The sequence below is a fragment of the Astatotilapia calliptera genome, chromosome 11, assembly GCF_964374335.1.
Source record: "Astatotilapia calliptera chromosome 11, fAstCal68.1, whole genome shotgun sequence".
NCBI classification, from domain to species: domain Eukaryota; kingdom Metazoa; phylum Chordata; class Actinopteri; order Cichliformes; family Cichlidae; genus Astatotilapia; species Astatotilapia calliptera.
The window spans coordinates 3,601,671-3,617,500 of NC_137432.1; the positions used below are offsets into that span (position 1 = coordinate 3,601,671).

At 41.9% G+C, this 15,830-nt stretch overlaps 1 protein-coding gene across 1 annotated transcript in view; it reads right to left on the reverse strand.

Moving 5' to 3' along the window:
* Window positions 1-368: 368 nt before the first annotated feature.
* The window catches only part of LOC113032033 (pituitary tumor-transforming gene 1 protein-interacting protein), a 16,417-nt gene continuing 955 nt past the window's right edge, over window positions 369-15,830 (reverse strand). The window contains exons 3-7 of the mRNA XM_026184673.2: window positions 14,133-14,241; window positions 10,858-10,963; window positions 9,673-9,738; window positions 4,647-4,693; window positions 369-761 (exon numbers count right to left, since the gene is read on the reverse strand). Of these exons, the coding sequence (XP_026040458.2) occupies window positions 712-761; window positions 4,647-4,693; window positions 9,673-9,738; window positions 10,858-10,963; window positions 14,133-14,241 (378 nt within the window). The 3' untranslated portion in view covers window positions 369-711. The remainder of the gene's footprint in view (window positions 762-4,646; window positions 4,694-9,672; window positions 9,739-10,857; window positions 10,964-14,132; window positions 14,242-15,830) is intronic.

A 15,830-nucleotide genomic window follows, 5' to 3' on the forward strand; every position in this document is an offset into this window, starting at 1 on the left:
TGAGAGGTTTAGTGCCATCAATTTTGCAGTTTTTAGGCTCATCATTAATCATTTTATTTCAGCCTTGATAATCAAAGGGTTAAAGTGGATCATCGCTGAAGTGGGAGAACAGCAGTGGACGGAGAGGAAAACATTTGTTAACATGGTCAGTCCAGCTTTGAGGCATTTTAGTTTCATGTTATTAAGCAGACTAGTGGGTGTCCGACTCGGAGCAACATTCTCCTTCCCGATGTTTTCAATTAAAAAGTTATCGGAAAATGACAGAGGTCAGCTTGTGCTGTCGTCTATGACAGGGCTACACTCAGCAATTTATCATGCTCTCACTTTATGCACTCTCTCAGAAGCTCATACATTTAAAACAATCAAAAAAAGCTTAAAGAGGTTTATTAATGAATCGAAACACACAGTCATCACCGTTTAATCAACGTATGTACAAAGTGCAAAGATTGATGTGAGAGTACAACATTTAAAAAGAGAGAAAAAAGGTTTGCAAAAAGTTTAAAAACAAGATTTAACGACTAAACACACACGACTGCCTTCATAAAGAATCACAAAGCTAAACTAATTCAGAATATTTTCAATCAGGTTTGACGTCTGAACGAGATCACCGGACAGCTGCTGCTCTGCAGCACTGTGTGGGAGAAAATCACTCCGAGCTAAAAGCAAAGCCGTGAGAGCCGCGGCCCGCGGACGTCCTCCGTTGCAGCTGCTTTACTCGTTCTCAAACTTGCTGTACGGGTGGTCCGTGTCGCCCATCAGACCTGCACACACAACGTGGAGACAAAATGAAAACAGACAAAGTCATGCTGGGTCAAATTCTGCTCCACATTTTCCAGAGATGCCTTGGAGGAAGCATCAGTCTGAGGACAAACTGGGAAATCCATCCCGGATATTCTGTTCACGCTGATGTTTCATTAACAATGAATGCAGTATGACAGCATGTGCTGCTAAACCGCCATCAGCAAGTTTTTCATACACACGATCAATGGAATTATTTATTTCTATGGGCAATGAAAACAACTGCCCACCTTATCAATTTTGTAACCGTTCCTATGGACTTTTATTAACTGCATATTACTGTGTGTGCCATGTCACCGGCAGACATCTTTGCTGATGTCTGTGGTTGTTCTGAATCGGTTTTCTCCTCCATATCTTTGCCGTTTAGAAGGATGTCTGTACTTTGTTTTATGATAACATTAATTAACTATGTTGTGTTCACTAAGCCATGAGGAGCAGACTGGTAGCTAATAAGCACCAACATAACAGAAGAGTGTTTGCAGTCGTTTTTGTTTGAAGCAAACTTTGATGAAATGATTTGACTGGAAAGTTCAGAGGATTCTCTCCCGCTCGGCTTCCCAATATCCCTCATGTTTGGTCCTGGCCTTTTTGTTCTCGTGAGAACATGTTTTGGTGGAACTTTACATGAGAAATGCAGCAGGTGAAAGGAGAAACTAGCACGAGCATTAATAACCGCAGAGTGCAATGAAGGCTCACCTAAATAAGCCCAGTGCAAATAAACAGGCTCACTAATAAAGTCATTTTCTTGCGTCATTTATCTCTGTCCTGGTCTTATTAATTATTTTACTCAAGTGCAGGTTACAGTATATTTCCAGATGCATTTCTTTCTTACCTTTGGTTTAGTTAATAAACGTTTCAGTCAGGCCTGCTGTCGTCTTACACACAAACAAATGATTCCAAGGCTGACTGAAGAAAACAGCGTATTTATTCAACAATGGCTTCTGAGGAGTACGTGGAATAAGTTGGATCAATGCACCTCTAACCTTGATGAAGGCCACAAGCAGGTTAAACTATAAAGTTGTTCTTCATACTCCAAGTGTTACTGAGGTTTGAACCTGCACAGTTCTCCTGCGGAGCCTGAACTTTCCACGTCCACGGATCAATACACATTAAAAGGGACACTCTCGCTGCCACTAAGAAACTGATTAATCGATGGCAGTTAGTGCACAAATACCAAACACTGAATGCGTAAAGCATTTCCAACTATTTCATTAAAGGAGGAGCCTTCTCCTGCAGAACGATGCTGTCCTCATGTTTAAGCACATTATGGCCACTGTTGCTGCATTTTGGGTTGATAATGTAACCTGGCGGCACTCCACTGCTGCTGTTTGAAATTTTTTCTTTACATAAGATTCTGATAATAATGCCAATATAATAAGCATGGTGTGTCTTCATAGTCGATGCTCGTTTTAAGCGTGAAAAGTTGATTTCATTCATGATTAAAATGGATTATAGGTTACACGGGCTATTCTCACATTCTACGGCCCTCTAATTACTGGACTACATAAATGGCAAAGTAATGACTTTAGGCCCTAATCATGCTTTATTGCATTTCCACAGATTTAACAAAGTCAGTTTGCACCATCCTCCTGGTGTGAGCAGGTGAAGCAGGGTGTTACCCCAGCAATGTTTCGCCAGACAGGATGTATAACCTCTCCAATGTGATCTGAGTTTAATCCTCAATGCTTAGACATCCTGATCAGCTGCCTGAACCTCCTCAGCTGGTTACATTCTCGAATGTCTAAAGGCGGAGTCGAGTCCTCCTGGAGACTAAGCTGATTCTGCCATTTGTATCCAACCTTCTGTTTGTCACTGCCCACAGCTCATGACCATAGGTGCAGCTGAACTGAAAGCTCTTTTTACCAGAGCGGTTCACTACAACACCAATCTGCCAGCCATTCTCACACTCTTCCAGTCGACGAGGGCTTTTTGAAGCAAACTGCAGTGATACAGGATTCATTTCAGACTTGAACCAAAATAAACCTCCAACTGTACAATAGTTAATGCTCATTCAGCGCCATGCTGTAGAACTGTAGAAGTCTAGTGTTCACAGTTTCGTATTATTGTAGAGTCTCTACATGACTTTATACAACACCTTGAAGCAGCAGCTGCTCCCTAAAAATAAAACTTAACTAAATGCAGGCTATGACAGAGCGCTGGGGTTAAACTGCAAAAAGTGAAACGTGTAATTCAAATCTGTGCTGTCTTTCTGGGATATTTTCAACTGGTAATGACAAGAGATCATTTCCAGTTTTGCTGAATAACCTCCTGACCCACCCTCAGGGAATCTTCCGCTGTGTCTGATTTCAAGGAAATAAGAGGATGTGGATTGTAGTTGTAGAGAACCGACCAGACCAAATGTGAAAGGAGAGCAGTCTCTACTAAAGCCCCTGTGGAAGGAAACTAATGAGAGCTGCAGGCCTAAGAAACAGACCACCATCCATCACTCTGTCGTGCAGTCGTTACACTCAACCCACATAACCTGACATCTTACTACAGTGAACGGATGGACAGACACGACGCACGGACACTCGAGCTTCTCCCACATCTACGGAACGAACGAACGAGTCTGTCTTTATCGAGCCGCTGACAGGCCAACCCTTACCGCCCACTTCCCTGCAGAGGGCAGAGCGATGGATTAGAATCAGTGCATTGATTGGAAATAAATAGAAAGCAGTGCTGTGTGATGTTGATACTTCTTCTATACTTTGCTGCAGCGCACACTCGTAGTTTGCTCATGACTCATTTATTTTTTGAATATTTCCTGTTTCACTGACAGCAAAAATGCTCTGATTAAGTTAAAGCATGTGGCAACAAATGCGAGGTAGTGATCAGGTTTTAAAGTTTGACTATTTTTGTACCTTCAGCTGCTTAAAAACAGATTTTATTGCATAAACATTTCAGTCACAACTCTGAGCACCGGAGAGTGGTTGTCATATTTTCCCATGCCTAGCAGGGACCGCTACTTTGACTGCATACAAACATGGAGATTAAATTAGCTCCACAAAAAATAGGATTTGCTTTTAGGTCATCTAAAACTCCTAGCTTTTAATTACAGCACAGCTCAGGCAGCCGTTTATTACACACAAACGTTTTGCTAACTAAACTGACAAAGCTTCATTTGAGTTCATGGATCATGAAAACATTCAAGCTTTTATTATTGCCACTCTTATTGATGACACCAGCAGCTTAGCCATTATTATGGTGCACTATTGTGTGTGGAGTGTGTCATATCTATTGTAACACAACTGAAAGACCAGCATTAATACTGAATATCAGTATAATAACAATGTTGTCCAGCTCAGGTTAGCCCATGTTAACTGGTGAAGTGGTGAGCTAGACAAATTAGTATGGCAGCGAGGAGAAATGCCACATTCCTGGGATTTTTGCAGGCTCTTCAAGTGAGGGATGGTCTCATGTTACATTTTGTACAGCCGTTAGCGATACAAAAAAGGTGTTTATTTAATAAATAGGAGATAAGTAAAAGATACTGACAGCTCCCCCAGCCTCCTAGCCTATGCACCTATGGCATCAATTTGAAAACCCTACGTCGCCTAGTTCATGTACACCTACAGTGTAGGTTGCTTGGGGACGAAGCATATTCTGTTGAATAATGTATCAGTGGCCCAGGGTGTGGAAATCAAAGTCACTGACACTGAAAAACTCTTAAAATAGTTAAGCATGCATCAGAGACACTGCTGACACACACAGAACAGAGAACACAGAGCTGGCTACTCCGTGTTAGACCTACTGGTCACCTCACCTTCAGTGTACATCAGAGAGGGCTGGAAACAAACACTATGATCAAAGAGGATGAGCTAAAGTCCATATGGAAAGTCTATACGCACCATACTTCCTCCTGATCTCATCGTGGCGTGCCATTCTCTCCACCTTCCTGTAAAAAAAAAAAAAAAAAAGTAGAGGAAGTTAGTCAACAGGTCAGGAAGTATTCACTCTGTTAGTGCCAAATACACTCCAGAGAAAGACAACTCTCAAGGTAGAGAGCCATCATTCAACTCTAACTGGGCCTCCATATTTGGATACAGCCAAGTATCCAAACTTTAATGAAACAACATGGAAATAAATGACTGCAACACAGACGTCAGCTGTAATGAGACAATGGGACACCCAGTGAATCCTGAAAACAACTCTGTGGGACAATTCTGAAATGCTACAGATGTCCTGCTCCCGACACCAAATCAACAGCTGGACTGAAGAACCTTTCCTGCTGCTTAAAAAGTCTTCACCCTCGTCCTAAGTTCTCTTTTTATCTGCTCTTCACATATTTGTCCGACAAACCCAAACCTACCTGGCCCCATGTGAAAATACCCCGTCTATGCACATCTATATTATATTTCGCTGGTTTATCTTTGTCTAATGCTCAAATTTGTTTGATGATCTAAAAATGTGTGAAAAATATGCAAAAACAAACAAACAAGGCAAGGGACAAATACTTTTTGGCACTGTTGCAGAGATGCATGTCAGAGTCAAGGTTTACGACAGTGTCAGTTGCACAGCAGCAGACATATGCACTCATCCCAGTCTATGTTTAGGGTTGAGCAACTATGTTTTTTTTGCTGGGATAAATGTGGTATTTGTTCAGTAACTCTGGACTGAGCTGCTGATGAAGCCGCACTGTTGTAAAAACTTTACACATGACTTGCAGGCAAAGTCTGGGAAAAGTTACCAAACTTTTTCATTAGATTCTGGAAACTTTTGGCGAGTCTGTGCAGTAAATTTAGGTTCTGGCTCTCTGCCTGTTTATTTAGATAATGACCGATTACCTGCTCACAGGCGTCACCAACAAGGCTGCTGAGCACTAAGGAGGCAACTCCGAGTTCAGGTGATGAATGCCATTTCTCCTCTGTGTGTTAGTAGCTATGAGTGTTTTTGGCTCTACTGTTGACTCCAATGAAAAACAGGTTTTACAGAGAACCATGGCTGAAATAGTGGCGATTCCAGAAGTTTCTGCAGCTTTGTTATTTTGAAACAGCTGTTTACATATGCACAAGTTTACAGAGCAAACCCATCAAGCACTTTACTCGCCAAGAAACATTTAAGCTACACTGCACCACAACATTACAAACAGCCAGTCATGATATGTGGGCACTTATGCAACCATCAATACCTAATACTCCCAAATACTTATTATGCACGACATCGTTTAAACAACATTTCAATAAGCACAATAACATTCAGCTTACCAAGTAAGAAAAATGCATCAGTTTGCACTCCTGGCATAAAAATGTTCCTAAATTTTAGCTGACAGTGACTCACAGAGCAACAGGCCTGTGGTAAAGCTGCTCACTCAGCCTTTCTGAGGGGCAGGTTTTGTGTAGTGGAAGTCCAGAGGCCTCACTTCACTTCATCTCAGCTCAAAGACTCTGGTGTGTGGCAGTCGCTGCTTTATTGCTATGTACTGATCTGTGAGCAATCAGGTGGGTTAAGATGTGTCTGCCATCCGTCCCCCTAAGCCACGCCGATGGCCTGTGTGCATCGCACTGACACGTTCACATTCCCTCCACATAAATATGGCTGCATTCAACATGTTGGAGGGAAGACGGAAAAAAAGGGAAAGTTGAAAGAACGTGAGTACTGAGCTTGGCTCACTACACAGACTAAAGGTTTTGAAGGTGCTCGACTTCTCCATCATCACAATACCACTCATAATTTATGAAAATGGGATACTACAAGCGGTGTTGGGGAGTAACAGAGTACATGTACCGCTGTTACGTATTTAAAATACAAAATATGAGTAACTGTATTCCGTTACAGTTACCGTTTAAAAGGGTGGTATTTAGAATACAGTTACTTTGCTGAAATAAATGGATTACATGGCGGTACTTTCCTGTTTCATATGTTCGGCTATGTCCTCTCTATTTTTGGTAATTCCACGCCGGTGGAAACCCAAACAAAACACGCATTAAGAGGCTCAAACGCCCGTGTCTCAATCTCACGGTCATAACGACGTGAAGAAATTTTTTTTATTTTTTATTATTTAATATGAAGGCAACAGGCAGAGTGTTACATGCATCGCCCTAAAGCATGCAGGGCAGTGTAGTCCGTGCTGCAGGGAGGATGGACTGCCATACCCGTGATGTGTCTGTGAGCGAGGAGGGAGAGAAAGGAAAAGTAGGAGCTGTCACGGAGCAGAAACGGGAGCTGGAAGCATGTAAATATAATAATAACCACTGCAGCCAAACAGAGAGCCTGACGAGCCCAGCTGTAAGTAAGCTATTAAGACTCGGCTGTACGCTGTGTTCATGTTTTCCTCTGAAACAATAAGTTTGGTTGCAGCAGCCTTTCAACACCTCTCTCTGTCTCTCGCTAGCAAAGTTGAGCCAGACAACAAAGTAAAGCTAGTTTTCAGCTGCGAGCCCGACATGAACCCGACGTATCAGCCAGAGGTCCCCATACTACGGTTCGGAGCCGCGGACCTGTTTTATATACGCGCTGAATAGTTTCTATACGAGATCGCTGCAAAAAGTGCAGCCTTACCTAATGTCCACCTACTGTTACTCATTTATATTAAGATTTAAACATTAGTTGGTGTTGGTATGGAGAGTAACCTTCAGTAATACTAATAGATCACACAGCAATAGTACATTCATGTAGCTGTAAAAAGCATGATAATATGTTAAGTAATCCAAAGTATTCAGAATACGTTACTCTTGTTGAGTAACGTAACGGAAAATGTTACAAAATACATTTTAGGGCATGTAATCTGTAATCTGTAGTGGAATACATTCAAAAGTAACCTTCCCAACTCAAGTTCAGTTAAAAGTTAAGGCTAAAAGAAACTTTCAGTTATTTGTGCAATCTAAGAAAAAAAAATCTAATAAAAAGGGAACTACTTTAAATTCTTGACGCCTGAGAACTTCATAAATACAAAAGATAATAAGAAAATTTCAAGGCTGAAAAACACCTTCAGCCTTTCGCTCAGACCGGCAACCAACTTCATTTTGCACCTGCTCCAAGTGTCACAAAGCCAAATTCTCTTTTGTTCTTTGAAACAATGTTTCTAGAACCATCTTTGAGCATCAGTATCATGACATATCACAGCTTCAATACCCTGGATGTGTGATCAGTTTAGAAAACATGCATTTTGGCTATACTTAAAGAGTCATATCAACATGAGATTAAAACAAAATTCAAACTGAATACATGGCATAAAAAAGCCTGTGTGTATGATTTTTTTTCTCCAGCTGTTACCATGACTCAGCCAAGGAGCATGGACACAAATAATGGAGTAACAGCTGCGAATTTTGGCCCATATTCAGTCCATATTATCATCATAGATACATGAAACTGTATGTGTTACCCAAGCATCATGTCAGTGGATTACAATGAACTTCTCACATAGTATTGTTGTGCATTAAGACTTGACACATTACAACACTTTGGCTTATTGACAAGCTAAACCAGATACAAGCCAACAGGAACAGATCCTGGCTGTTAGCCGACTGTAACATAAGCAGCCTGAGCAGCATGTTACATGGACATGCAGACTTCTTAAACAGCACTGAAACAAGAGGTTCAAGAGATACTTATTAAAATGATTTAATAATTTAGCATTTGATCAGATACAAAATTATAATTAAAATTCTTAGGTAGCTCTCCTGCTACATCAGCATGTGAAATATGAAATATATAGCTGCATGGGTCGACTCCCCGGCCCGCCTGGGCTCGGATGACTCTGTGCTTCAAGCTGGCTCTCCGGAGGCCAAGCAGCACTGTCTACAGGCACTAGTCTCTCTTAGGATGGGTCCAATCTATTCCGAATGTCCTGTTGACAACATGAACTGCATCTATGTAGGTCACTGCACTAACTCCAACTTCAGAGATTTGATCATGCTCACTGCAGGAAACCCTGACTCAATTCTGCAGCACGAGAGAGAAGAGCTCAGAGGTCGGATAATTCATTCTTTCTCAAACACACGAGGCGCACAGTGAGCCACGATGTGCCCAGCACGCCGAGCGTGATGATAAACCACAGTTACTGACCATCTTTCAGCTCGACTGCCCTGCTCACAAACATATCAGCCAGCTATCCTGGCACTGGAAGTAAAGGAACAGAACAAGAAGAGAAGGCTGAAACATTTATGGGGTGCAGGAAGAGGGAAGCCTTTCGGGTCTGCTGACTGCTGGATGATTCTGTTTCTTTGACTGTAGTACACAGGATGTAAACCAATCTATTTATGAGCACATTACCATGAAGCAGCTGCCCAGCTTTGACAATCCAATCGGTGTTCTGGGACGACAGCAGAGGAACCCGGAGCTTCTCCTTTGGGACGTGGACTTGCTGAGGCTGGATGGACACCAGTTGCTTGACTCCCAAACATACAATGAACTCTTTTGTTGGGGGATGATGAACTGTTCTGTTTTAGGACAATTATATCCAAGTCCTACTGGGATATGCTGAAAGGCAATGCCACCCACCACGCTGACAGAATAGGATTCGACTCGTAGGTGTGCGCTTGGTCTGAGATTTGAACCAAGTTCACTTGATATAAAATATATAACTGTTGTGATTAGCATCAAAAATGAAAGATCGTTCATTTCTTTAAAAGCGAGCAAGCCAACAAATTCAGCAGAGGATCAAATAATTACTTGATGCAGCAGTGTGGTGACTGAGAAAACACTGCAGCAGGGTAAAGGAAAACAAACAGTGACCTCTAAACATGTACCTGTAACTTCGTGAGTACGTGTGTAAATATTCTGTAAATAACGAGCAGTGTTTGATCCAGAGAGGAATGACACAGCAAAGATCGGTTTGGAGTTAAATGCAGAGAAAGAGGCTCCTGTGTTATTGAAATAAACACCGTTGCAGACATTTCCAACCTGTGTAGACTAAGGTGTGAGTCTAGGTCTCACCGTTCTTCAGCGCGCTGTCTGATCTCCTCCCTCCTCTTGGCAGATCTCTCCTCTTCTCTGTCAAACCTTAAGAGTGAAGGAGACATGAAGGCAGCATCAGAATCACTGCTCCTCGTGGAACCAGAAGATGACAAAAACACACTTTGGATGTGACAAATGACACGCAGCTACAAACTAACATTAGCTTTAGGGTTACTCTGATTGAAGTTCTATGCATCATTTATATAAGACTCATGAAATGTGTGCCTGAGTGCAGAGAGTGTTTTCTTTTTATGTTCCACAATGAAAATGCCAAATACAAAAGAAGGTTTAACATGCACAAAGTAAAATGCTTGGAGGCAACCCCCAAAAAGAGTAAAACAAGACGAAAACATGACTGTAATTATATTAAATTAATATCTGTGTGCATAACAGTAGTACATGTGAGCTTTCCCCAAGTTTTCAATCACATGATAGACAAGAACGAGATTCCTGCACCCACAGGACTGCAAGTGAGTGACAGGCCAGACTGTAGCGGACTGACATGACATTTTCACCCCCCCCTCCCTACAGGAACAACAGTGAGAGCATGAAAGGAGCTCTACTTTGATTAAAAAGCCAAAGTAATGTTTGCAACAGCAACAATGAGTTGCACCTATACAGGACATGGGTGAAAACCACTCAAGCTTCCACATGAACCATGAAACAAAGTGTGGACTTTGTGGTCTGACAAAGAAACCCCCTCCGTCTTCACTTTGTAAAGACAGTGATAAGATGCAGTCTAAAGACTGAAGGTGAAATAAATACCTGAGCACAGATAACATGACTAATCACTGAATGTTGACATTATCGTAGCATGTGAGCAACCTGGGTTCTTTAGCGCTAGCAGAAGCAGGGATCTTTCTGGTTTTCTTTCACTTGTTTCCTGTTTTTTCTGCCATTATAATGAGTACACAACTGTAAGGAAGTAACTGTGACATCTACTCCAAACTGTTCTCTGTAATCCATTTCAACACTACATGCTGTGTTTTCCTGGACACAGCTGTTGCTTTAACTCTGTAGCAGCCCGTGTGAGCCTGAGGTGAAAAGTGCTCCCATGTAGTGCCCTTTCATCCTGAAAAGCATTGGCCCACTAAGTGCTTTCATGCATCTGACACAGCTTTCTAAAACTCCTGTTACTCAGTTACCTCGGACTTGTAATGTTACCTTGAAGGGCGCTTCTTGCAGCAGCAGCAGCAGCAACAGACGGCAATGGCGAGGAGAATGACTCCACACACCACAGCCATGGAGATGATCAGGGCTTCAAAGTTCACTGAAAAAAAGAGAATTTATTCATTTTTCACAAGAAGATATTCTCACTGGACCACGTGATAAAGGTAACTAGAAGCCATCACACGCTGCCACTGTAATGACAATGTGCTCTACATGTGTCAATGACACCACCTGCTGGCTTCTGCAAGTTATTGCACTGCAAACATGACAAACCACAAACAAGCCTCTCACTTTCCAGAGAAAAAGAGCACAAATGACTTAACCGTATGGAAACTGGTTTTGTTCTGCAGAGGGAGGGATCACGTGACCCCGAAACACTGCCAGAGTGGTGCCCACATTTTGCTGCGTCTTCTCTTTTCCTTTTACAGGACAAACCACAGCATGCACGCATGCGCAGCTGTGGCCTAAAACTGCTCACGTTTCTGTGTCTGCTACTGGAGCTCTGTGTGGCATCTATCGGGGCTCTAATCTGAGCTGCTGTTAACCTGTGATTTCTGAGGCTGGTGACTCGGATGAATGGATCCCCAGCAGCAGAGGGGACTCTTGGTCTTCCTTTCCTGAGGCGTCCTCGTGTGAGACAGTTTCATCGTAGCACTTGTTGGTTTTTCCAACTGCACTCCAAGTCCCATTTAAAGTTTTAGCAAAGACTGACCGACCCTCAGCTCTTAATGTAATGTCGTTTCTCTTCCCTTAGGTTGGTACATAGCTGATAGCTGAGTTCTGCACAACACAACTGATGGTCCCAACCCCATTAAGAAGGCACGAAATTCCACAAATGAACCCTGACAGGCACACCTGTGAAGTAAAAACCATTTCAGGTGACTGCATCATGAAGCTCATTGAGAGAAGGCCGAGGGTTTGTCAACAAAGCAAAGGGCGGCTACTTTACTTCCATACTTTGGACTGGTAGTGTATGTTCATACCTCAGTATTTTTCATGTTCAACTGTAAGTAAAAACCAGATGTGACATGTCACGTGTACTTTGTTCTCTCTGGTGTAAATAGAGTTTCCTTCCATCTGAAAATGTACGTGATACAGAAGAGCTGCCAGCTGTCAACACAAAGTAACTACCACCTACTCAAATGACAGCATGTGTCGACTCCATACACGAGGAATATTTACACATTATATTCAACAACATTTGCCTGATGTTAGTGCATCACATTTAAATGCTGTGCCAGTAGCCGGCCCTTTTGCACCCTTTTGGTTTTATAGCTGTTCCCGATTAGCAATAAAGTGTTTGCATTTACACAACTTTCTGTTTGCTACCAGTGAAGTTTGAACACTGACACACCTTACTGCTCTAGTAGGCTCCGTGCGACCGTATCAGTTCTCTTGTTATTTTTAAGACTGAGAAAATTAATAACAGAATTAACAATGGTTTTTTTCCTCATCTGTACTGAATATACATTTACATTTTCAGTAGAAACTGCACCAGCATTCAAAGGTTTTTGACACTTATGGGTTAGGCTCTAAAGACTAATTTCACCACTGAGAGCTATCAGCATTAACTCTGGTGAGGTGGAACATACGTCACCGAGGTGTCTGCTCTACTGTGACTAAGAGCAGGGTCTCAGTCATATTTCCTGCATGGTGCTGCGGTTGACTGTGAAAATTTTATGGGTAATTAATACACATAACATAAGCCGGTTTTCACATACGATTTGTGTCAGTTGAATATCAGTTTTAACGTCTTATACAAACATTAGGTCACGTTAGCTCGGTTACTTCGCTGTGGAGTCTGTTTGGCAGTGTCAAGCTAAACGTACTTTACTGTGTTAGGGAGAAAGAGAAAGATCATTTACTTGTTAAGTTAAAAGAACGGTGGTTTATTTCAGGGGCCAAACATTTGGCAGTAAAATAAGGCAACAACATTATAATTTATAATATTCCAGTTGAATCCCTCTACACTTAAATTTACAGTTCACTTAGCTCTCACTGTAAATAGATCTCCTGGCGATAAGACAGGCAGTACATTTCTGTGCTACCTCTGTAGTGCTTTTATGCTCACTGAGCATGTCACCTTTGATTTAGAGCCAAACACTTCTGCAGGACTTTATGTAAATGTCTAGAGCCAGGACAGCCTGAGAAACCTACTGCTGTGAATCATCTGTGGTACAGCTTCAAGAAAGAGGTGCTGGGACACCCCTGATGACATATCAGGACAAATTCAGAAAGATATGTGGCAGAGGAGCCGGAGCACCAGCTGGGAGAGCGGGGCAAGAATAGGCGAGCCGTTCTGTGTAGCTGTGGGACTGACTGAAACATTTATAGAGGAATTTCCAGCACAAACTATAAAAACCATGCGGGGAATTACAATAATTAATATGCAGTGGGGAAAAAGAACTGCTCTGCTGAAAAGTAAAACATTGTTTTGATTTTATAAAACACTTTATTTAACTGGGCAGCGAGTTCCTGCTGATGCTGCTGGACACGGACGTACAAAGAGCCACGTGCATGTGCCTGGCTGAGCTAATCTATTTATCCACAATATTTGTAGTTAATGTTGTAGTCAGCAAAGCAGGACTGTGGCAGGTTCACTTCCTTTAGGTTAGAAAGTATAAAAAAAAGTAGTAACTTAAAGTATGAGAAAAGGTAAACTGAAAATGAATCTAAAGCAAAAATAACTCCAGTCAGTGTGTGTGGGTTTGTTCTTCCTGGTTATGGAAAACATGTGTTCCTAGGATTGGTGTGTCTGTTGCATATTATTGCTGCAAATGCTCCTGCCTGCCTACAGAGACAATGGATAACGTCTCTTGTGGAGTACAACTTTTTTTCTAAAGAAACAAGAGGGAGCAGGTGGAGTGAAGCAAGAACGATGTGCTGGATCTTTAAATGCACCCACTACAACTGAAGTGACCTGAGAGGAACAGAAAGTGTTGGTGCTACTTTCACACCGCTGCATGCCTAATGATAAATCCCTCCCCTCAGACCCACCGACATACAGGAGGTCATTTTAGGTCGCACATCTGTGAATATAACAGGTTGCTGTTTTGGATGAAGAGCTTTTGTTTTTATGCTTTAATACCCTTTTACCTACTTTTTCTTTTAACGCGTAGGTTGAAGAGTTACATTTCCAGCATACTGAACACCAAGTTCCTCAAATCATTTCCCCAATATGTATGTAACTTATTCTGTGTCAAATGAAACACAAATGCAAAAAGGAAACACCACATTTAACATCACAATAATAAGTCTGATGAACTTACGCCAGCACACTCCCCAGCGGGCCTGGGACAATGGGCATAGTTTAGCCGGAGGCAGCAACCAGGTCACTGGATACTCTGTGCAGTTGTTTGTGGTAAAGCACCAGAGACACTGCAACAGACAGACACATGTAAGGTATGATTCTGCTGAGTATAATAGTTAGGATGCACGAATGAAGAATGCCACAGGAATGATTCTTAAAAATAAACAGTTAGCATTTTGCCACACATTTCATTTGTATTTATTCCTACATGTGGGTGTTAAACGAGACTAAAAACTCGTCATTAGATTTCACCGCACTAAACGTGGAATCTATGACATTAAAGTCATGAACAGGGTTTATTTACAGCATAGCGTTAATGTTTTACCTGTGCTGATTACATTTATGCTTCAAGTTTCATAAAAGTGACATCATTTTGTGGACGTGTCCTTGTTGAACAAATAAGAATGTAAGTACCATAAACTATTTATTCATTTATTATCTGCAGTTTGTTTTTAATGTCCAGATACTGCAATCCTCTTCAGGATGTGAACAACATCATTTCTGTAGCACTTGATATCAGCCAGATATTAGTTGACGTGGATATTTTGCTGTCCAAAAAAAACCTCAGAAACTAAGCGATAATAGAACATTACTATACTCATCAGGAAAGTCTACCAGCAGACACAACCTACCTTACCACCTCCACAAAATCTTAAAAAAAAATCTTTTCAGTCCTTCTTACACTGAAGGACTGAAAAGTCCATTTCTGTGCATCACTAAGTGGAAATTATATGTAAATGACAGTGTATTTAAAAACATAGGCTGGAGCCTATCCCAGTTACAATATGGTGAGAGGCGGGGTACACCCTGGACAGGTCGCCAGGCTGTCGCAGGGCGAACACAGAGAGAGACAACCGTTCACTCCACATTTACACATATGGACAATTTAGAATTACCAATTAACCTAACCCCACCAACTGCATGTCTTTAAACTGGGGAGGAAGGCAGAGTATCCCGAGAGAACCCACGCAAACACAAAGAGAAAACTCCACACAGAAAGGCCCCGGCCAGGGGGTGGAATCAAACTCAGGACCTTCTTGCTGTGAGGTAACAGTGCTGTTCACCGTGCCACCATTGATTCCCAAGTTATGCTCTACCCTTAGCAGAAAAACAGCCCCAATGCATAATGCTGATTGGGCGAATAGAGGCAACCACGGTGGGTCGGGTGTCAAAGACGTCCACTTGGTTTCATGTTTCTCTGAATCATTTACATGTTCACTGGCAAACTTAAGATGGGCCTGTACATGTGGACAGGCGTGCTTCACACACACACACACACACACACACACACACACACACACGATGAGTTGAGATGTGGCATATCTGTAATTAAGTGATAGATCTGCCAGGTGGGAACACAACTCATGTGTGAGCCAGAATTTTGGCTAATATGTCGAGGATCACTTTTGTTTTAATGACTTTTACACCAAGTTTGCCAACTTGGCTTAGATTAGTAAAATTGCTTTGTGTCAGTTAAGTCTTTTAGTTAGAAAAGGGTACTGCATAAAGCTATCCACAAAGGACTACTAAATGAGGGGTGTGGTGCAGCATTAACCAGAAAATAAATAAATCAGTATATTTCCCAAATTTTGATCTTCTACTGGAAAACATTCACCATTCTCCCATCCAAACCACTGTCACAGTAATGCGCAGGATG